Below are 24137 nucleotides of genomic sequence, written 5' to 3'. Positions count from 1 at the left end.
AAAAAGTTATCTTTGATTTGATATACAGTATGTCGTCAGGAAAAGCACTATGTAAATGCAGGTCATGTAGCATTTAATCAAGAGTTATACTTTGACAAACACGTTTGTGTTTGTGTAGCCCAACAGACCGATCCAGGTCAGATTCAGGTGGTCTGGATATTATTGCTGCTTTCACCAAAAGCCAAAGATTAAACCTGATCATGAGCATGAAAGACAATCTTCTGAGATTAAACACAACATTCTAGAAATCCAAACGTCAAAGGCAGCATGGAATCAATAATATCAATAGAAATGAGAATAATCCTTATTTTGAATAAAGTGACATTTTATATTAAATTGTTCTCAGACCATTATATGTTCAAATTTAGGGACCTTTCATCTACAAACCAGCAGTCACAAATGTCTAAGAACCTCACATTTTCATATGTTTATGTATGTGCAAGTATGCATGAAAATTCAGTAAGGTATGTCTTCTATAATATATTCCAGTTCTAAAGTAGAACTATACTAGTGTATACTAAGGTATATCTAAAAAAGGAGGAGTAGAGTAGAGTAGAGCCACTTAGGTGCCTGGTCTTGAGAACCAGTGATGGTCCACTTTTGGCCTATTGCCTATCAACAGTAACCAAGGTAAAGCCTCACACAATATAGAACAAATATTGAGGACCTTGGATTAATTTAATCCATAGACTGTATCTTCACTAGGCAGAGCCTACGTGACATCATCCATTGGTTTTCTATAGAGAGCCGGAAAAGTCAAAATGATCCCTCCTTTTCTGTTCATTGCCATGTTGAGAGCCCCACCCATACTGATTCACGATGATCTCATTAATGCATGAAGTGGTGGCGCATGGGTGGCTTTGTGTTACAAAAGAATCCTGAACATCCCCCCCCCCCCCCCCCCCCCCCCCCCCCCCCCCCCCCCCCCCCGAGTCCAAACCACAAGCTAACACGCTAACCTCAGTTTGAATATTTATTGACTCATATTTTTGAGGGACAGCGCGGTGGTAGTCGTAATGGTTTACTTTGGTGAACAGTACAAGTTACCAGCTGCGTATTTCTTCAGTAATTGTACATGAAGTGAACCTACCAACAGCTGTTAAAGGTGCTGACACCATTAGCATACAACATTAAGTAAGATGAAAGTTTCACTCATATGAATATTTCAACAGGGACGTCTTAGATGATCTGTGAGGATATTTCGCCCCACAAGAAGCCATATTATTCCACGTGTTTGTAATAAAATACTCCAAACAGACACCACAACAACACAACAGCCATTCTTGAGGTTGGCACTACGTCACTTCGGCGAAGTGACCAATCCAAAGGCGAGAATTCATACTTCCGTGACTGGCCACTCGGTGAAAACTCACTCGGGCTGCATTGATTGTCTATTTAAATCAGCCAGTTTGCTTTTGTTTCTAACTTCCTTCTAACAGCCAACTAATAGCTATAATTGCCTGGAACGGTGAGATTTATACACTAAGATGACCTGAAATGAACCGTTGTACATTAAATTGACTTAAATGACGAGTCTGAGCCCTTTGAAAAGTGACTCAGCGACGTTTTCACCGACAAAACCCGCCCCTCGAGGTTAAATGCCCGGATGACTGACCTTGAGAATTGGCTCCGTTACAGTCAGACGCTATGAGAGGTAGAGTCACTGCGCTCTACTGCTGTCACTCAAAATAACCATGCCCATAATTGTACAGAATTTTATTAATTAAAATGTCTTAAACTAAGAAGTGAGAAACTCCCCCCCCCGTACAGTTGACATGGAGGCAGAAACTATTTACATAGACCAAAACCACTTCTTTTTTTTTGTATCAGGCTGTAAACATGATAATTTCTGCTCTAAAGTTTGACATTTTAAAATTGCCTTCTACGGGAATGTGCTCCGGTTTAGAGCAAGCCTCAAGTGGCCAGTCAAGGAACTGCATTTCCTGTTTGGGGAGGAAATACGAGCTCAAGTGTTGCCACTTGATTTATTCTTAAATAGTGCAGTGCCCATAGGAAGTATGTATTCCTTTAGAAAAGTGGGAGCTTTAGTGATGATCTCTGTCTAAGATGGCGCATGAGAATGTTCCGCCTTGTCATAATAAAGCAAGATGCTGCTTGGGACTCCCCCCAAGCTATCGGCGGCGCGACTCCAGTTGCAGCGGGCTTCACCCACTTTACCTCAATTCTGAGGTAATTGGAGTGTAAACGTAATTGCCCTTTTTTGGGATCAATAAAGTTGTCTGAAGAAGCGCCTGCGTGTCTGTCTGTGGCTCCCATATCTCTCAGACTGTTTGTGTATTATTTCTTTCTTTCATTTATTTCTTCCGTCTCTCCACATGAAAGCATCAGACATAGGCATCTGTTTAAGGCAGAGAGTGATGATCTTGTCGATGCTGGCACGTGAGAACTTCCACCTTTTGCCAAAAATGATGATGACTTCAAATTAAAGGTTTTGAAATTAATCCCCCAAATTTTCATGATAAAGGATGCACATCATTGTGCCATGTGCAAGACATATCTGAAAGATGAGGCCGATCTGACAAACAGAGATATGCGAGCCACACACACACACACGCACACACATAGAGATAGATGTGTGTATTATAGATGGATGAACCATAGAGCTGTTCAGTTGCCAAGAATGCAGGTTAGATTGAGTTTAATGTAGTTTCAGTGAGCTCTGTGCTTGTGTAATATATCCAGCAAAGCACAAGTGTCTGATCAGAACTTGGTATCAGCAGATTCTCAATATTAATTGACTTGGGTTTGGATCCGAGCCTAAAAATCCTTATCAGGACATCCTTACTTATAATCTGAATTTCTTTTGTTCTAAAATTGTCCTAATTTATGCTTTCACGTGGAACACAAACTGAAGCTCTTATTTCTTTGTTCAGACTCAGGGGTGAGCATTTACACGACGGGGGCCTTGACGTGCTCCTCTCCATTCTTCAGTCAGCGGACTCGTCTCTGACGGAGCTGAGTCTGTTGTGTTTTTCAGATGCCAACATTCCGCCTCCTCATATGCTCTTTTCTGTCCTGGGTGCTCCTGACTGTAAGCTTGAGATACTGAGGTCAGTGAAGATTACACTCAGTTCACCTGAATTTAAAGATTTTTGATCAAACCTGCTTGTCTGAACCTTTGAAACATTTACAAATCTCTTGCTCTGCCTTTTCCAGGTTGTCTGGATTTTCTCTACGGTTTTTTCACTGTCACACACTGGCCACAATTCTTCATTTAAGACATTCGTCCCTGCGTGTATTGGACTTAACCTACTGTATATACAGTTACCCAAACGTTCACAGTCGATATTATTCTAAAGAGATGACAAAGGGGACGTATATCGACATCAGTGACAACCTGAGCCTGTTGACTGTTATTCCGTCAGCTTTGATTGGTCCAACCTGTAAACTGAAAGAATTAAGGTAAGTGTATATACTTCATAGCGTGCTTTTTTATGCAAAGATCTACATATGTTTTTGCTTGATAATTTTTTGTCTTAATTATAGGATGACTGGTTGTCTCCTGAAAAGTAAATGCTGCCAAGTGTTTGCCAGCATTCTCAGCTCAGATTCCCAGCTGAGAGAGCTTGACCTGAGTAACAATGACCTGCAGGATTTAGGAATCCGGCTGCTCTCTGCTGGACTGGAAAGTTCTAAATGTAGGCTGGAGATACTGAGGTAGGAAAACACACCTTCACCTGATCAAATATATATAAATGGACTACATTCATGTTGTACTTTCATGCCCAAAGTGCTTTACAGCGATCAGTCACATTCACTCACCAATGTCAGGGTACTGTCATACAAGGTGCTCAACTTCACACCAGGAGCAGCTTGGGGATTAAAGGATTTACCCAAGGTCCCTTAGTGATTTCCAAGCCTGATCAAGTTTTTGAACTGAGGATCCTCCGGTCACAAACCCACCCTTCAAGAACTTATCCGTCACCTCCCCTATGCATTGCACATTATTGGCAACAGAGAGCATAACCAGAGTTCCTGTCCAGAACACTTATGACATAGTTGTGTCCAACTCCACTTTGGTGTTTACACAGCACATACTTTTGAGTGTTTAATAGGGTTCAGGACACAAAGGGATTGTATTTATTTACTTAATTAGACTTTGACACCTTTTAGGCGGAGCATATTCTGCCATACCCTTTAAGACACAAGCATGCCAGGTGCTGGTGCATTGTTATTTAGATTGCAACCTCAGAAGTGAGACATTTTCTGTCGAGGAAAGGATTTCCAAAAGAAGTGGCACAGTATGCAAGCCGCAGTCACCCACCAAAGCTCCCTGAGGTGAAGCATTTGAGTGCCTTATTACTGTTAAGCAAAGGATAACTGATCTTGACTTTGTGGGCAATGATGTGATCTTTGTGGAACCAATAGATACCATGACAGCAGCAGAGGCAGAGTGAGGAGTCGAAGTGTCTGCTCTTGCTGGATCAAGACTATGATCCAAGCTTTTAATGACTTCCTGGGCTTGATCTGCAGAAATGTATCTTTAGGTGGTGAAAAGGTTAAACTTCAATTTCAATTTATTTCATTTATATAGTGCCAAATCACAACAAAGTCGCCTCAAGGTGCTTCACATAAGTAAGGTTTAACCTTACCGACCCCAGAGCAAGCACTTGCAATGCTTGCGATGACATTGGCTTCTCTCAGCAGTCGCATTCTTTTCTCTGACTCTTCGGCCATTGACATCGAGACATATCTGAGAAAAGCTCATGAAGTTGCTGGACAGACGTGTTTGGCAATGCTGATGTCTTTGCAGGAGAATGAAAGTCTATGTCTTTAGGGTCCTGGTGTTTTCTGTCTTACTGGACGATTGTGACACTAGTAGGCACGCCCACAACCAAAGGAGATGATTAGATGTCTTTGGGACGAAGCCTCTTCGGAGGATCCTTGGCTACCACTGAAATGTCAAAAAGCGGTTACTTCAGAAATCTCAGATTATAGTTATCACTTGCATTAAGAGGGCGCATCAACTATGATATTTTGGACATGTGCCCCCTTTGCCTGTGAGTGATCCAGCAGATAGGTGTCGTAGGGTTAGGGTTAGGACCCCAGCAGCTGGAAAAGGCCAAGGGGACACCCATGGTTGATCTTGTTCAGGTTTCTTTCAAGAGGTGGGGGTTGATCCATTGTCTTCCTGGGTGGAGCCATCCAGAGCCTATTGTTTTTCCATGGTATGAGGATGTGGTGCTGTGTTGTACCAGTGCATGCTCCAAAACTTGAATTGATTCCAGTAACACCTCCTCATCTGGTCTCTGTCCTCTTCTGACTACCTCCCCAAACCCTGCTGCACCTGGATACTGTCAGCAGCCCTGTGTTTTGTTGCTCATTGTCTACAAATCAGGTGAGCAAGCAAACCAACATAAGATATGGTGCAGACCAATGTAGTAATGTGCTTCCCTGTGCGTACAAAAGTGTTTATGTACCTGCCTAAGTGATGCATCTAATTGCGGTGTGACATAAATGGCAAGGAAACCCCGCACTTGACTTTTAGACCACATTTTTATTGGTTTGTGATGCAGTCGCTATCTGCTGCCACAAAATAAGACTGCATGGACACTCTGCCTGGACATACCTTCGTCTATGACCATCAAGTCCATGAGCATACAGTTGTTCACAATAACATTATACTTGTCTGTGCTGGGAATGAACTTGACAACTGCGCCAGTTGCACGTTGCAGAAATGTGAATACCAGTTACATCTGTGCTCTGCTGCTTTGAGATGCATAGAAGATGTCCTCCATGGTGTTTAATTTTTGTCACTGCTTTTCTTTCTGCAGACTGTCAGGTTGTGGAATCACAAAAGAAGGCTGTGTCTTTCTGGAATTGGCTCTGAGATCCAACCCCACCCATCTGAGAGAGCTAGACCTCAGCTACAATCACCCAGGAGAGTCTGGAGCGAAGCTGCTTACTGACAGACTGAAGAATCAAGATTGTCAGCTGGAAAAACTCAAGTTAGTATTAATTTGTAAAATAACGGTGACAGGACGCAGCGTTGAATAAGCAGAGACTGAAGCAGGTGTCATTTCTCAACACAGTCAACAGGCAGTGGGTAATTTATGGTGTAGTGAGGACAAGAGGGACTTTACTCAGGTCACTCAGTGGGATAAGGAATTAGGCTGCCAATATGCAGAAGTGGGTTCAATTCCCAGTCTTTGACCATGGGCAAGACACTTCATCTGCATTGGCCAAGTCAACCCAACTGTAAATGGGGACAGGTTTTGCCTGGAGAAGTAACCTGTGTTGGGCTGGCGTCCTGATTGTACTTAAGGAAGTACAGTACATGTGGTTTATACGGTATAAATTTGGGCTCCACTGCCTTATCACGATGATGCCAGCAGAGTTTTTTGATCCAGGAAAACTTCTGTGAGAACCGCTGTACCGTTGCTGCAAAAGAAGTGTGGGGGTGGGGTTGTTCTGAGCTGAGGCGTGTCTCTCACTGTTCATGTGAGACGTGCGATGCAGCACAGTGACAGCAGCATCTGTTATCAGCAGCCCTTCAGCTACCTGCAGTATAGCAAATAAGAGAATGATACAGATTAATCCTTCAAATTGTGTTACAAGCACCAAATTTGACACAAATACTCCTTATGCCCCTTTCACATTGGCGTATTCGTAGAGCCACGTATTGCAGCGTTGTTTCATTTAAATACACCCGAAATGCGCGCGTACTCAGCCTTTTTCCATGTTTGTTTCGTGCTTGCAGCTGCGTGTGTTCACTTTTTTAATGTGCACACAGTCGCGTGTACCTTGCCGCTATTTAAAATCAGTTCACTCCTGTCGGCTGTGCAGAACACATCACTGCACTTGGAAAACACTGTACTGTATCATGAGGTTTTTTACAGTTGCATTAGTGCCACGATCAGGGTGTTTGATGAGTGCACTGAGTGCGCTTTTATTTTATATATATTATATAGAGAGAGATATACACAACAAAAATAGAAACGCAACACTTTTGGTTTTGCTTCCATTTTGTATGAGATGAACTCAAAGATCTAAAACTTTTTCCACATACACAATATCACCATTTCCCTCAAATATTGTTCACAAACCAGTCTAAATCTGTGATAGTGAGCACTTCTCCTTTGCTGAGATAATCCATCCCACCTCACAGGTGTGCCATATCAAGATGCTGATTAGACACCATGATTAGTGCACAGGTGTGCCTTAGACTGCCCACAATAAAAGGGCACTCTGAAAGGTGCAGTTTTGTTTTATTGGGGGGGGATACCAGTCAGTATCTGGTGTGACCATCATTTGCCTCATGCAGTGCAACACATCTCCTTCGCATAGAGTTGATCAGGTTGTCAATTGTGGCCTGTGGAATGTTGGTCCACTCCTCTTCAATGGCTGTGCGAAGTTGCTGGATATTGGCAGGAACTGGTACACTCTGTCGTATACGCCGGTCCAGAGCATCCCAAACATGCTCAATGGGTGACATGTCCGGTGAGTATGCCGGCCATGCAAGAACTGGGACATTTTCAGCTTCCAAGAATTGTGTACAGATCCTTGCAACATGGGGCTGTGCATTATCCTGCTGCAACATGAGGTGATGTTCTTGGATGTATGGCACAACAATGGGCCTCAGGATCTCGTCACGGTATCTCTTTGCATTCAAAATGCCATCAATAAAATGCACCTGTGTTCTTCGTCCATAACAGACGCCTGCCCATACCATAACCCCAACGCCACCATGGGCCACTCGATCCACAACATTGACATCAGAAAACCGCTCACCCACACGATGCCACACACGCTGTCTGCCATCTGCCATGAACATTGTGAACCGGGATTCATCCGTGAAGAGAACACCTCTCCAACGTGCCAAACGCCAGCGAATGTGAGCATTTGCCCACTCAAGTCGGTTACGACGACAAACTGGAGTCAGGTCGAGACCCTGATGAGGACGACGAACATGCAGATGAGCTTCCCTGAGACGGTTTCTGACAGTTTGTGCAGAAATTCTTTGGTTATGCAAACCGATTGTTTCAGCAGCTGTCCGAGTGGCTGGTCTCAGACGATCTTGGAGGTGAACATGCTGGATGTGGAGGTCCTGGGCTGGTGTGGTTACACGTGGTCTGCAGTTGTGAGGCTGGTTGGATGTACTGCCAAATTCTCTGAAACGCCTTTGGAGACGGCTTATGGTAGAGAAATGAACATTCAATACACGAGCAACAGCTCTGGTTGACATTCCTGCTGTCAGCATGCCAAATGCACGCTCCCTCAAATCTTGCGACATCTGTGGCATTGTGCTGTGTGATAAAACGGCACCTTTCAGAGTGGCCTTTTATTGTGGGCAGTCTAAGGCACACCTGTGCACTAATCAGCATCTTGATATGGCACACCTGTGAGGTGGGATGGATTATCTCAGCAAAGGAGAAGTGCTCACTGTCACAGATTTAGACTGGTTTGTGAACAATATTTGAGGGAAATGGTGATATTGTGTATGTGGAAAAAGTTTTAGATCTTTGAGTTTATCTCATACAAAATGGGAGCAAAACCAAAAGTGTTGCATTTATATTTTTGTTGAGTGTAGATATAGAGATCTAGAAATAGAGATAGAGATATTGAGATCTAGATAAAGAGTTAGAGAGATAGAGATGTAGAGATAGAGGTATCGCGATAGATATAGAGATGTGGAGCTATAGATATAGACATATATATAGAGATAGAGATAGTGATGATATAGAGATGTAGAGAGATGTAGCGATAGAGATACGGAGATATAGAAATAGAGAGATATGGAGATAGAGAATAGAGATATATATAGAGAGATAGAGATATAGAGATATGGAGATATAGAAATATAGATATAGAGATGGAGAGATAGATATGGAGATATAGAGATTGATAGAGAGATGGAGAGATAGAGATTGATATAGATAGAGATACAGAGATAGATATAGAGACATACCGATAGAGATATAGAGATAGAGATCTAGGGATAGATATAAAGAAATGGATATGGAGATAGATATAGAGATGTAGAGGGAGAGATAGAGATATGGAGATATAGAAATACTGAAAGAGATATAGAGATATGGAGATATAGTGATAGATATGGAGATATAGAGATGTAGAGATCGATATAAAGATATAGGTATAGAGATTGATATAGCGATATAGAGATAGATATGGAGATATAGGGATGTAGAGATGGATATGAAGATGTAGAGATATGGAGATATAGCGATATAGAGAGAGCTATAGAGATAGATATAGAGATATATAGAGAGATAGAGATACAGAGAGAGAGTGATATAGAGATAGCATTAGATATAGAGATATATAGAGAAAGATGGAGATAGAGAGAGAGATAGCGGTAGGGATAGAGATATATAGGGATAGATAGAGAGGTAGATAGAGATTATGAGAGAGATATACAACCCCTGGCAAAAAATTATGGAGTCACCGGCCTCGGAGGATGTCCATTCAGTTGTTTAATTTTGTAGAAAAGAAGCAGATCACAGACATGACACAAAACTAAAGTCATTTCAAATGGCAACTTTCTGGCTTTAAGAAACACTAGAAGAAATCAGGAAAAAAAAATTGTGGCAGTCAGTAACGGTTACTTTTTTAGACCAAGCAGAGGGGAAAAAAATATGGAATCACTCAATTCTGAGGAAAAAATTATGGAATCATGAAAAACAAAAGAACGCTCCAACACATCACTAGTATTTTGTTGCACCACCTCTGGCTTTTATAACAGCTTGCAGTCTCTGAGGCATGGACTTAATGAGTGACAAACAGTACTCTTCATCAATCTGGCTCCAACTTTCTCTAATTGCTGTTGCCAGATCACCTTTGCAGGTTGGAGCCTTGTCATGGACCATTTTCTTCAACTTCCACCAAAGATTTTCAATTGGATTAAGATCTGGACTATTTGCAGGCCATGACATTGACCCTATGTGTCTTTTTGCAAGGAATGTTTTCACAGTTTTTGCTCTATGGCAAGATGTATTATCATCTTGAAAAATGATTTCATCATCCCCAAACAGCCTTTCAATTGATGGGATAAGAAAAGTGTCCAAAATATCAACGTGAACTTGTGCATTTATTGATGATGTAATGACAGCCATCTCCCCAGTGCCTTTACCTGACATGCAGCCCCATATCATCAATGACTGTGGAAATTTACATGTTCTCTTCAGGCAGTCATCTTTATAAATCTCATTGGAACGGCACCAAACAAAAGTTCCAGCATCATCACCTTGTCCAATGCAGATTCAAGATTCATCACTGAATATGACTTTCATCCAGTCATCCACAGTCCACGATTACTTTTCCTTAGCCCATTGTAACCTTGTTTTTTTCTGTTTAGGTGTTAATGATGGCTTTCATTTAGCTCTTCTGTATGTAAATCCCATTTCCTTTAGGCAGTTTCTTACAGTTCGGTCACAGACGTTGACTCCAGTTTCCTCCCATTCGTTCCTCATTTGTTTTGTTGTGCGTTTTTGATTTTTGAGACATATTGCTTTAAGTTTTCTGTCTTGACGCTTTGATGTCTTCCTTGGTCTACCAGTATGTTTGCCTTTAACAACCTTCCCATGTTGTTTGTATTTGGTCCAGAGTTTAGACACAGCTGACTGTGAACAACCAACATCTTTTGCAACATTGCGTGATGATTTACCCTCTTTTAAGAGTTTGATAATCCTCTCCTTTGTTTCAATTGACATCTCTCGTGTTGGAGCCATGATTCATGTCAGTCCACTTGGTGCAACAGCTCTCCAAGGTGTGATCACTCCTTTTTAGATGCAGACTAACGAGCAGATCTGATTTGATGCAGATGTTAGTTTTGGGGATGCAAATTTACAGGGTGATTCCATAATTTTTTCCTCAGAATTGAGTGATTCCATATTTTTTTTCCCTCTGCTTGGTCTAAAAAAGTAACCGTTACTGACTGCCACAATTATTTTTCCTGATTTCTTATAGTGTTTCTTAAAGCCAGAAAGTTGCCATTTCAAATGACTTTAGTTTTGTGTCATGTCTGTGATCTGCTTTTTTTTTCTACAAAATTAAACAACTGAATGAACATCCTCCGAGGCCGGTGATTCCATAGTTATTGCCAGGGGTTGTAGATATATGGAGAGAGCAGAGATATAAAGATGTAGAGATATAGATATAGAAACATAGGAAGTTAGAGATATAGAGATAGATATAGAGATACGGAGACATAGGAATATAGAGATAGATATAGTGATAGGTATAGAGATAGGTATAGAGAGATAGAGATACAGAGAGAGATAGAGAGATAGCAAGAGATAGAGGTAGGGATAGAGATATTCATATATATATATATATATAGAGAGAGAGAGAGAGAGAGGGAGAGGGAGAGAGAGATGCTTAAAACTGTGTCCAGCGATTGTTTTTGATGTGATTGTTGTCATGCACAGAGGTAAAATGTACTAAAATTGTCACTGTTTAATTCGCACTTTTGAGAAAATCTTTACAGTTTGCAGTAAAATGCGTGCTTCAGAAGAGGAAATGTTCGCACTCTGGTTTGATGGTATGTTCCTTTCTCTCAGTGTGGACCACGATGAAGATCACTGGGTGAACCCACAGCTTCTGAATAAGTGTAAGCTTCTCAGGATGTGACTCACTCGGCTGATACTGTTAAACAGTATGTGGACATAACAGAAAAGATATTGTTGCTCTCTGTTTGACAGATGCCTGTGAGCTCACGTTGGACCCCAACACAGTGAATGAAAATCTACTGCTGATGGACGACAACAGAAAAGTGCAAGTGACAGAAGAAAAACAGCCATATCCAGATCACCCTGAGAGATTTGATCATAAGAAGCAGGTGTTGTGTCATGAGGGTCTGACAGGGCGAGCCTACTGGGAGGTGGAATTTGATGGATTGGTGAATATCGGTGTGGCATACAAGAGCATTCAAAGGAAAGAAGGTGTAGACCCTGGATTCACCGACAAAATATGCTCTCTTACTATTCACACATCCAGTGGCTGCTCCATCTTTCATGGACAAAGAGAGACTTTTATACCAATCCCAGTCGTTGAAGTCCAAGGATTCTGGGAGAACCCAAAGAGAGTCGGAGTGTATGTGGACTTCTCAGGAGGAATTCTGGCTTTCTATTGGTTGTCAGGTGACACAAAAACTCTGCTTCATACCATTCACACCACTTTCACTGAGCTCCTCCACCCTGCATTCACCATTTTTGATGGGTCATTAACCCTGTGCACTGTAGCCAAGCTGGAAATGGATAATGTGAGTGTGTTTATGTTTTTTTCTTGGTGCAACACTTCAATTTTAGGAACACAAGAAAAACTAGCATTTGGTCTTTCTCAATTCCAGGTTCAGACGTGCTTCACACCTGAAGTGATAACTGAAAAAAACAGCATTTCATACAGGTAAGCCTTCATTATTTATCCTGATGAAAGTGTCCTTCTTTTGAAAGACACACACACACTCATCTTCAACCGCTTAGTCCAATTAAGGGTCGTGGGGGGCTGGAGACTATCCCAGCAGTCACAGAGCGCGAAGCGTGGTACACCCAGGACAGGATGCCAGTCTGTCACAGGGCCAAAAACAGACAAACACAGTCACACCCATGTGCACACTAACATCTAACCCGCATGTCTTCAGATGTGGGAGGAAACCGGAACACCCAGAGGAAACCCATGCAAACACGGGGAGAACATGCAAACTCCACGCAGAAAGGCCACAGACAGGAATTGAACCCATGACCTTCTTGCTGTGAGGCAACACTGCTAATCACTAAGCCACCGTGCTGCCCTGTTTTGAAAGACCGTGTTCGGAAATTGTAATTAATCATGATGAATACAGAAACAAGCAGGGATGGCGAAAAAGGATACAAGAAACTAAGAAGTTTATTTCAATCTTGAACTACACCTGCTCCTAATTTCTGTTATGCATATAACGATGAGATTATTCCCTGTAACAAGACCAGAAATGTCCAGCGGGTGGCAGACAAGCCACATGCAAGTTAATCCACACCTGCTCCTAATTTCTTTTTTAAATTATCTTTTTATTGTTGTTGCCATACAGTACACATAGTTATCTTAAAACTTTGCATACGATTACAATGAAATCAATGCATTTCCTAAATAGTCTTTCCCTTTTTTTTAACAAAAACCAAAACATCAAGATTCATAGTAACAAAAAACAAGTTTTTTTTGTTTTTTTTTATTTATTAAACAAGGTAGCATAAAGCAAGGGATTAACTAAAAACATTCAAAGTCAGCCCTGTTCCTAATTTCTATTATCTATCCAACATCCTTCAACCATCCAGCAGCTGGCAGTGTTCAGCAGCAAAATAAAAAAAGCTGCTTTTTGGATTAGGTTTGTGCATCGGTATTCACCAAATCACTTTGTCCTTCAAATATGCTCCATTAATTTGGAGACATACAAGATTATAGCCTTCATTACGTTTGAGTTCTTTTTAAAAACAGGAGGGGATGGACTCATTCATTTATCCATCTATTCATTCACTCATTTTCTGAAGTCTAGCAATGCTATTGTAGAGGATAACACCCCTTAAATATCCAGTTGGAAGGAGAATGTACTAATATATGAAAACTTCAAAAGTTTGTTTGTCAAATGCTTAAATGCTTAAATTCATCCATGCATGCAAAATGTTTAAAATATCTGTGTCAGTCCTGCATATTTGGATTAGAAAGTATTCTAAAATCAGTTTATTTATTACCAACTATTTGCAGACAATATTGCCAGGGGGAAGGAGGTAAATGATGAAGGGGCCCCAGGACTGAGTCCTGGGGTACACCTGAAGTGACAGTGGAACGCTGGGATGATAAGGTTTTGAGCCAGATGAACTGAGTGCAGCCTGAGAGATTTAAACCAGTCTAATGAAGTGTGGGTAATACCAATGGAAAATAATCTACTGAGGACCAGGCAGTAATTACACCAATTCCAAAAGGTGACAAAGACACAACCGAGGTAGCCAATTATAGGCCAATAAGTTTATTAAATACTGATTGTAAAATATTATCTAAGGTTCTAGCAACAAGATTAGAAATGGTTCTGCCACAAATAATCCATAAAGACCAAGTTGGATTTATAAAGAACAGATCGGCTTCTGATAACATGAGGAGACTACTACATCTGTTATGGTTAAATAAAAATAATGTTGAACCTGTTCTAGCTATATCCTTAGATGCCCAAAAGGCATTCGACAGGGTAGAGTGGAGTTTTTTATTCACTGCCATGAAAAAAATTTGGTTTTGGGAGAGAATTTTTGCAGATGGATACAAAACTTATACTCTGGGCTAAAGGCAGCAGTGTTTAACAATGGCATCCTTTCTCAATTTTTTATTGATCTCCAGATCAACTTGACAGGGGTGTAATTTAAGCCCGCTTTTGTTCACTTTTTTTTTAGAACCCTTGACCATTCAAATAGAGAAGACCCAAGAATTAAAGGTGTAAACGGGGGAGGCAGGGAACATAAATTGTTTTTGTATGCGGATGACATTCTGGTGTTAAGTAAAGATCCTAATGATTCTATTACCACTTTATCAGAAGTCATTGACAGTTATTCTGTGTTCTCTGGGTACAAAATCAACTGGCACAAATCTGAAGCGATACCAGTCACCCACACTTGCAGTGCTTTATTTGGTTCCAAATTTAAATGGCTAGAGAAAGGAATGAAATATTTGGGAATTGAGTTAAACTCAAATGTTGATAATATTATGACTGACAATTTGGGAAAAGTGCCAAACAAAATTAAGGTTAATTTGGATAAATGGAGTAAGTTTAATTTGACATTGTGGGGTAAACAGTATAAAAATGGTCATTGCTCCACTTATAAATTGTTTTACTGGAATGCTACTTCTGTGCATCCCACCTTCAATGTTAATAAGTTATAACAATATGATAAAAACATTTCTCTGGAATGGTGGCAAACCCCATATTAATATTAAACGACTGTCAACCAAAAAAAGACGGGGGCCTGGCCCTAGCCCAATATAGAGCACTACAGTATCTCTTTTGAGATGTCCAGATTGGCCAAACATTGGGCAGGGAAGAATGAACTGGATTGGATCTTAATAGAACAAGAGCTCACGTCCCCATTTACTCCAATTGAGGCACTCTCACAGTTAACTGAAGATTATAAGATACAAAACCCTATATTGAAATTTTCAAAAATAGTATGGAGGGAGGTAAATAAGAAATACAAGCTGATTCCATATTTGCAAAAATATGCCCCCTTGTGGCATAATCCTAGAATTAGAATTGGTAAGCGGACTGTCTTCTGGGCAAACTTCTGAACTGTGGGTAATTTATTGGAGGCAGTCGCATTCATGTCGTATGAAGATATTAAAATTAAATATAACTTTGAGGGTCAGGGGTATTTTTGGAAATACCTACAAATAAGAGATTGTTTAAAAGAAAAGGTCAAGTTGTTACAAGCAAAAAATCCAGTCAAGCTCTTTCTACAATGACCCCCATTGCTGTGCAGAGCTTCAAAATGGTACAGTATTTGCCCTTGGAGTAAAGATAATACAGGCAAAAGCCTGAAAGCTATTTGGGAAAAGGATTTGAGGTGCACATTGGATGATCTTACATGGGGTTCAATTATTTCAAATAATGGGTTGCACATTAGAGAAGCTAGAGGTAAATTTACTCAATACAAAGTTCTCAATTAATATTATTATATTCCCTCCAGACTTTTCAGGATGGGTGTTAGCAGAAATTATCTTTGTTGGAAGTGTAAAGTTACTAAAGGTTTTATGCATGCCCTTTGGGAATGTCCATTGGTTTCTGTGTTTTGGAACAACGTGCTGAACTATCTTCAGGGCTGGATATCTTTTGTCCTGCCAAAAACACCGAGACTTTGCTTGCTTGGAGACAGAAAAGAAGTTCCACTGCTAGAGAGACATACATTTGTTGTGCTGAATACTGCATTTGTGACATGGGCCCTCCTTATTTTAAAATTTTGTAAAGACTCTCATAGCCCAACGCTTACAATGTGGAAAGAAAAAATGGTTGAAAATGTTGCCTGTGAAAAGATGTTGGGAAGATTGGCTAAGTGTAAAAATGAAGCCAGACTGGAACAATGGGATCATTTTTGCACCTACATATCCACATCTTAAATTGTACCACTTTGTTAAATGCAAATATCTGCACTAAACCTCACATTTTACCTTATTTATTTATTTTTATTTTTTTCATTATTTTTATTTGCAATTTAACTTTAACTTTATAAACAAAAGTGAACCAAAGGACACAGCAAAACAGATGACAGCTTGGTCAATTGGAAAGATAATCCAACGAGGAAAATAAAAGTAAGAAGAAGAAGTAGTGATGGGATTAAAAAGGGATGCACCGAGGTCAGAATCCACCCAACCCTACAATAATTTAAAGATAAAAGATAAATTAACGAATGACAAGATGTCACACTTATTTAATAATTTGAGAATCCATAAATAGAGAAAAAAAAAATAGTAATAATAAATTTCTCAAACTCCGTATCCAAAATTTTGAATCGGTAGTCACTACATTGGTGCATCTCTATACAATTGAAGTGTCATTTATAGGAGACCTTTTAACAGAGTGGAGGACAGATCTGGCCCAATATAATCTAAAAATGGGCGCCATACTTTGTTAAACTGATGCCCAGTGTCATGAATGATACTTGTGAGATATTCTAAAGGAATTAGCTCAGAAACAATTTTTCGCCAGCCACTAATAGATGGGATCCGGTCACTGACCCAGTTCAAAAGAATATTTTTTTCTTGCAGCAAAAGGTAGCGTGTTGTAACGTCTTTTACCTGCAGCTGTTTTTACACATTTACTTGGGAGGCCCAGGAGTAAAGATACACCTTATTTATTTTTATTATATTTTTTTATGGTCTGTCTGTTTCATTTAAGTTGTTATAAAATGTAAAACTTCAATAAATATTTGAATTACAAAAAAGATAATCTACTGAGGAGAGTGATGTGACAAATGCTGTTCTGTGTCCTGCAGGTTCAAGTTCCCGGGGTCAGGCGTGTTCCGGTGCTGTTTGACGGGTCTGGTGTTTAATGTGGTTCAGGAGAGTGAGGTCAGGTATCAGACTATCATATGGGACGAGGCACTTCTCCACACAGCTCAGAAGACAGCTGCAGGACCACTCTTCAGCATCCAGTGTACTGATGATGCTCTCCGTGAACTCCACCTGCCGCACTGTGAACCTGCTCGCGGTAACACAATCATTCTTTGTATTCTTGTGCAAAATAACAGGAAATCATTCTGCTCCCAGTAATGTTTGATGGCTCACTGCTTTCACAGAGCAGCTGTCTGATTGCCTCTCCGTTGTCCACATTGCTGATGGTGGTATGAGCATCATCACACCGCAGGAGGTCACAGACACCCATGTGATTGTGGCCGTCTCTCACCTCTCTGGCTTTGGTGTCGTATTGGATCTTGCTTGGAAGTTTGTGACTTTCTTGGTAACACCAAAACGTTGCCAAGTCCTGCTGTTTCTGAAACAACCGGACAGGAAGCAGCGGCAATTCCTAAATGTGCATCTGCTACCAGCCAACGTCCCGGTGCACGAGGTAAATCATATCAAAGTTTTGTATGAGCACACATGTTTTAGTTTCATTACTTTTCATCAGGAGGTTGATGTTCAACACAGTACATCATTAAAGATGAAGTTTTGGACTGTGAACTGAAAAATATCAGCTTAATGATGATGCATCTTGACACGTCAATTTGTGATTTCAAAGCCAACTAATTTATTCATGGCTGTTTTAATTGATTAAAAGCTTTTAAAATTCACATTAGCTCACTTTATAAAATTAAAGAACTATGGACAGACTCGTGTGCGGCCGCTGCTTTGATGTGACGATTTCACAAAAGCCTTGACAGGTAAATGGGGCGCCATCATGTGAGAGTGGTTATGACTGGGCGGGACAGTTTACAACTACAGTGTGTCGGATTTATGCGTGTTGATTAACATAAATGGGATAATAGCCTTCATAACCATCTGTTCATTTGTGTACGTATAATTACCCAGAACAAAGAATCAGTGTTTTCTTAATCTTAGAATGAGCTCTTGATACAGTAGTGTTCAGAATAATAGTAGTGCTATGTGACTAAAGATTAATCCAGGTTTGAGTATATTTCTTATTGTTACATGGGAAACAAGGTACCAGTAGATTCAATAGATTCTCATAAATCCAACAAGACCAAGCGTTCATGATATGCACACTCTTAAGGCTATGAAATTGGGCTATTAGGAAAAAAAAAAAAGTAGAAAAGGGGGTGTTTACAATAATAGTAGTGTGGCATTCAGTCAGTGAGTTCGTCAATTTTGTGGAACAAACAGGTGTGAATCAGGTGTCCCCTATGTAAGGATGAAGTCAGCACCTGTTGAACATGCTTTTCTCTTTGAAAGCCTGAGGAAAATGGGACGTTCAAGACATTGTTCAGAAGAACAGCGTAGTTTGATTAAAAAGTTGATTGGAGAGGGGAAAACTTATACCCAGGTGCAAAAAATTATAGGCTGTTCATCTACAATGATCTCCAATGCTTTAAAATGGACCAAAAAAACAGAGACACGTGGAAGAAAATGGAAAACAACCATCAAAATGGATAGAAGAATAACCAGAATGGCAAAGGCTCAACCATTGATCAGCTCCAGGATGATCAAAGACAGTCTGGAGTTACCTGTAAGTGTTGTGACAGTTAGAAGATACCTGTGTGCAGCTAATTTATTTGCAAGAATCCCCCGCAAAGTCCCTCTGTTAAATAAAAGACATGTGCAGAAGAGGTTACAGTTTTCCAAAGAACACATCAACTGGCCTGAATTCAAGCCACAGTTCACAGTGAAGACAGTGAAGCATGGTGGTGCAAGCATCATGATATGAGCATGTTTCTGCTACTGTGGTGTTGGGCCTATATATCGCATACCAGGTATCATGGATCAGTTTGGATATGTCAAAATACTTGAAGAGGTTATGTTGCCTTATGTTGAAGAGGACATGCCCTTGAAATGGGTGTTTCAACAAGACAATGACCCCAAGCACACTAGTAACAAGCAAAATCTTGGTTCCAAACCAACAAAATTAATGCCTCGCAGATGTGAAGAAATCATGAAAAACTGTGGTTATACAACTAAATACTAGTTTAGTGATTCACGGGATTGCTAAAAAAAAAAAGCAGTTTGATCATAATAGTTTTGAGTTTGTAGCATAAACAGCAGATGCTACTATTATTGTGAACACCCCCTTTTCTACTTTTTTTTTTACTAATAGCCCAATTTCATAGCCTTAAGAGTGTGCATATCATGAATGCTTGGTCTTGTTGGATTTGTGAGAATCTACTGGTACCTTGTTTCCCATGTAACAATAAGAAATATACTCAAAACCTGGATTAATCTTTTTAGTCATATAGCACTAGTATTATTCTGAACACATATACTAAATATTGTGTATTTTTGTTTTTATATTCAAAGGAGGTTATTACATTATGATTGGCTATTTTAATTCTGTGATTGGTTTTATTATAAATGACTAACTACAGATTAAGCCAAATATCTTGTGATCTTACACTCATAGAATAGATGTATTATTGACTCTTCTTCTTTACCACAAAAACGACATTTGCGATCTACATCTGTAAATTTGGATATAAGCAGGTTTGTTGGGTAAATGCAATGTAAAAATTTCCAGTGTTGTTCTCTAATTTTATTATAAATACAATATTGGGAAGGATGTAGCCATATGTGTTTCCAATTTAGATCGCTGTGTTGAGAGCTCCAATAGGATTTACAGGTGGATATATGCCTATTAAAATTTTGAATTGTATTTCTGTGTTTATTGCTGTATTTTTGGCTGTTGAATGGAATCCCATCAATCATTATTGAGCCTATGGTATACTGAATTTCCCTTTTCTCATGTGCCTTCATCAATTAGTTCAGTCCACTAGGAATACTTTTCACAACATAGTTAAATTCTTTGAGAGTGATTGGAAATTGATGAATTCTTAAAAACATTTCATACGTAAATATTTCACCTTGATTGTCAAATATATCTTGAAGAAACATAATTTTTCGCTCTATCCCTTGAGGCATAAAAAGTGTTTGATTCCGTACAGTGATGTTCTCATTATTCCAGATAATACATGTGTGTGGTGAAAAATTGTGCTTGTAAAGGAAATGAAAATCGTGACTTGTGACAGCCTAATGCAATCTGCACCCCACCACTAGATGGCAGTAAATCCTACTGAATACTAATCAGTGCTTATATTAAAAAATGGATTCTGTAACTTGTATATTACCACCTGATTACTTTGCATTGCTTTTTCTTTTTTTATTTATTTTAATATGCCAATTTTTTTTGTTGTTGTTGTTGTTTATTTGATTTCGTTCTTTTTCGTATAGCCACAGCAGTTGGTCGCCCATCTGAGTCTGTTCACCTTTCGGCTTCCTTACCGCTGTTGCACGGAGCGGCATGCGGCTGGCACAACCATGCCTCTCCTCTGCAACATGAATTCCATGAAAACATGTTGTGCTCTTTAACAGAAGACAGTTTGGAGATGCTAACGTTGTAACTTTGTGGAATTGTGTGGTAACGAACACTGTGGAGGTCAGCACACAGGCTGTATGGAGTAACTTGGTGTACGTGTTCACAGGCTCCTGTGTCATGGGCTCTGTCCACATTCAGGAGTCGTCAGCACTGACCTGCTATCATCAGCATACAGTAGAATAGAAACATGAATTTAGACTGCAATTTTAATAAACTGGGCCTAAGTTCATCATTTTTGGAACCAGGAAGGGTCAATTGTGCACGCAGCCAGTGGTTGTACAGCACAATAAAGCAAAAGAATTGATTCTCACAGAATAATGCAGCACACAATGTGCAAAACTGCAACAATATGAAGACGCCTTTGTGTGGCAAAGCAGAAAAGGTTTAATATTTGAACTCATGTTGGAGAGACACTGGTGACCCTGTACTGTATAACAACATACTGCTGTCTTACTAAAGGTCAAAGCGCAACAAGAAGACGCCAAGTTCATTCAGGCTCCATCCGACTGTCGTCTGAACGTTGACCACAGTTACCGTCTCGCCAGTCGCACTGAGGAAAATGAAATACAACCACATGTGAGTATGATAGAGCCTGATGTTTGAAGATCATCTCATGTTCATGGTATCTTGCAGATTTAGCTGTGATTGGTCAAATTTTGATGTTGCAACATGTTTTCAGAGTGCACAGTTTTTTGCAAATTATGGACCAAATTACCACCCAACCTTTGAGATGATCTTGAATACGAGCACAGAAGAAGTGCATCTGATGATCCAAGATGAGAAGGAGGAAACAGTGTGGGAGCACAGAGTTAGTCTGACCGGTAAGTGTAAATCCTGCATCAGTGTGGCGTTAGACTGGGAAAAGTTAAAGACTTTTAAGATGTGGAACTGTTCCAGTGGGGGGGTTCTCCATCAAAATCAAAAATCTTTTTCCAGTTTTGTCTTCAGGCACTGTTGCAGAGGACGATGTGGCGACGAACAGGAACATCTCACCAGAGAAGCTGCTGTGTGCTCGCAAACGCTTCGTGGGACGAGTGTCCGATCCAGTTCTAAACGAGCTGCTGGACGGACTTCTGGATCGCAGGGTGATAACCGACGAGGAGTACGACACGACCCGATTCAAACGCAGGGTGGACAAAGCCCGAGATATAATTGACATGGTGCGAGGGAAAGGCAAGAAAGCCAGTTTGTACATGATTGAACTGTTGTCCCAGATGGATCCGTATCTTTGCAAAGATCTCAACTTTAGTTGATGCAGAACCGCTGCAGTGGATTAAAGTATCTGTCAGTGTGGCAAGAAACTTGGTCACCAGCATTTAAGTTGAAGCCTATCTGGCTGGGCAATTAACCCCAAATGTATCGAAAACCGACAGAACCTCAGTGAATTTGGTTCGTACTTTAGGGCTTTTTGTAGATGTCATCAGCCGTCTGCAGATTTTTATGGCTGTTGACATGAAAAAGTCAGACTTTTTTATTTTGTGCTGATAAACAATGAGATCTTTTATTTTTGTACATCTTTTGTATGTTTTTAGGGTATGTAGTAAACTCTATTTTGCAAATGTTCCTAACTTCATTCACAATTTAAAACTAGCTAAAGTACTTAATGTTGGGAGGAAAAATGTTGATTAGATGTTTTATTTCTTGGGTGCCTCCAACTGCACAGGTTTTATACCAGATGCCCTTCCTGGTGCATTGTGCTTGAATGTAAAATACAGCAAAAATAAAAGAAAAAGATGTTGACTGGATTCTGCAGAGTCCAATATCTACAACAAGATGTGCTGCACAAAAATGATCTGCAAGAAATGCAGCAAACACCTGCGAGTACAAACATGTTATCTCAGATTTGTCAGTAAAAACATGAATTCTTTTCTATTCAAGTGCACTATTGCTGATCTGTGTGTGTGGATTCAGGTACATGGGTCTGAAGCTCATATGTCATTTTGTGTCCCAAAAAGAGGAAGACGAGACAAAAATAAGTGCTGGCACAGAGCGAAAAACAAAGTGCAAATATGACAAGATTTCAAAATAATTGCTGAAGTGTGAATGATTAACCCATGGAAAAAATAATGAATGAATCAAAACTTAACTGCTTTTGCTGTAGTTTAATTATTTTGATTAAAAACTGTACATATATATACTTGCAAATTTTATATAATAGCGTGCACAAAGACAACAAGGGCTACAGCAATCAGCATTTGACCCCCTTGACCTTGACCTTCACCCCAAAAATTTGACCTTGCCTGTGTGCTATGTTTCGTAGTCGTTTTAGGCCTTAACCTCCAGGGTTGTTGACCTCCCAATAATCCCCCCAAAAATTGTAACAATATATAAATATACGCGTGGCTGGGCGAGCAGACGTGCATATATACAGTGCCTGTGCTTAAACAAATTCATAATTTTTTTTCATCATTTGAAGTGCACGTAAACATAAACAGATGAGATCTGATTACTCCAAATGATCAGATTATTATGATCATGTAAACATGCCCAGTACTACTTTTGATTTATCACTTCATTATTTACTTTAAACTATGCATTTAAAAACTCAACCTTGTAATGAACTATTAAATCCAGGTTGTTTTGCGGTTTTCCGACAGATGGATGTGTTGTCGGAATTTGCAGCAGCCATGTTTTCAAATTAAATGTTTACATGTGCAGTTGGTTATATTTGTGTTCTGTGTGTTCACACGTATTTTCTCCCAAATTGTAAGACACTTTTTGGTGCAACAACCTTATCTTTTATTGATGACAGCATTTTTTTGTTGTTGTTGTTGTTTTTTTTGTATTTGTATATGTGGCCCCTATCAGCCACCATTCTACTATATTAACACTTAGAATTGTTTTAAAAGAGCTGAAGGAGCATTTTATGAACCTGTCAAATATACTGAAAGTTGATATTGACTCTTGAATTATTTGAGTTAAATGGTTTGATGTCGTCGTTCTCTCAAGACTTTTGTTTTACAGTGCATGTGTACCTCATCATAAAGGAAATTCTAACATGCAAATCCCACCATTGTGTTTGCCTATTCAGATAAGAGAAAGAAACTGAGCCAGACATGCAAACCGCAGTGGAAGTGTACTGCATGACTTTACTTCCTTTCCTGGTTATAAACAAAAGCACTGAACCTTCAGTTAGTTTAGCTTTTAAAACGCATGTTGAGGTTTGAAAATGCATGACATTTAAGGTGATTGTCTCCTCCTCCCCAGTTGTTTTGAACATCTTCCAGCAGACAAATAATTTTGCCATGAACACTGAACTGGATTTTTGATTTAAGGTGCATCACTGTTCTAAGCTCGCTTTATCTTCTACATGTCGTCGGTTATATTATCACTAATAATAAAAGGAGGAAGGGCCTTCCAACCAGGGGCGTAGGTTTGCATATGGACCATAGGGACAAGTCACAACCAATATTTTGGGATGGCAAAATAGTCCCTACCAATATTTAGCATTTTTGTTTATATAACAAAATCATTCACTATTTTTTTGCGAACTCGATACTATAATTTTAGTCGTCACGTTTTGTGTTTTCGATGTGCCAGAGTGACAGGGTTACCCATGTTGCAATTTCATTAGCTCACGTTCTTCTCACATGGACGTAAACAAAGCGCATCT

General features: G+C 39.9%; 1 protein-coding gene across 2 annotated transcripts in view; it reads left to right on the top strand.

Annotated features, from left to right (window-relative positions):
• The window catches only part of LOC117525573 (protein NLRC3-like), a 30309-nt gene extending 6532 nt beyond the window's left edge, over positions 1–23777 (top strand). For both annotated transcript variants that reach the window (XM_034187451.1, XM_034187452.1), the window contains exons 5-16: positions 2895–3071; positions 3178–3423; positions 3508–3678; positions 5796–5969; positions 11541–11590; positions 11682–12241; positions 12329–12384; positions 16980–17194; positions 17283–17551; positions 20984–21100; positions 21204–21345; positions 21461–23777. In XM_034187451.1, the coding sequence (XP_034043342.1) occupies positions 2895–3071; positions 3178–3423; positions 3508–3678; positions 5796–5969; positions 11541–11590; positions 11682–12241; positions 12329–12384; positions 16980–17194; positions 17283–17551; positions 20984–21100; positions 21204–21345; positions 21461–21777 (2494 nt within the window). In that variant the 3' untranslated portion in view covers positions 21778–23777. The remainder of the gene's footprint in view (positions 1–2894; positions 3072–3177; positions 3424–3507; positions 3679–5795; positions 5970–11540; positions 11591–11681; positions 12242–12328; positions 12385–16979; positions 17195–17282; positions 17552–20983; positions 21101–21203; positions 21346–21460) is intronic.
• Positions 23778–24137: the final 360 nt, after the last annotated feature.

Source organism: Thalassophryne amazonica, chromosome 15, assembly GCF_902500255.1.
Source record: "Thalassophryne amazonica chromosome 15, fThaAma1.1, whole genome shotgun sequence".
Lineage (NCBI taxonomy): Eukaryota > Metazoa > Chordata > Actinopteri > Batrachoidiformes > Batrachoididae > Thalassophryne > Thalassophryne amazonica.
This window is presented reverse-complemented; position numbering and strand designations above follow the sequence as displayed.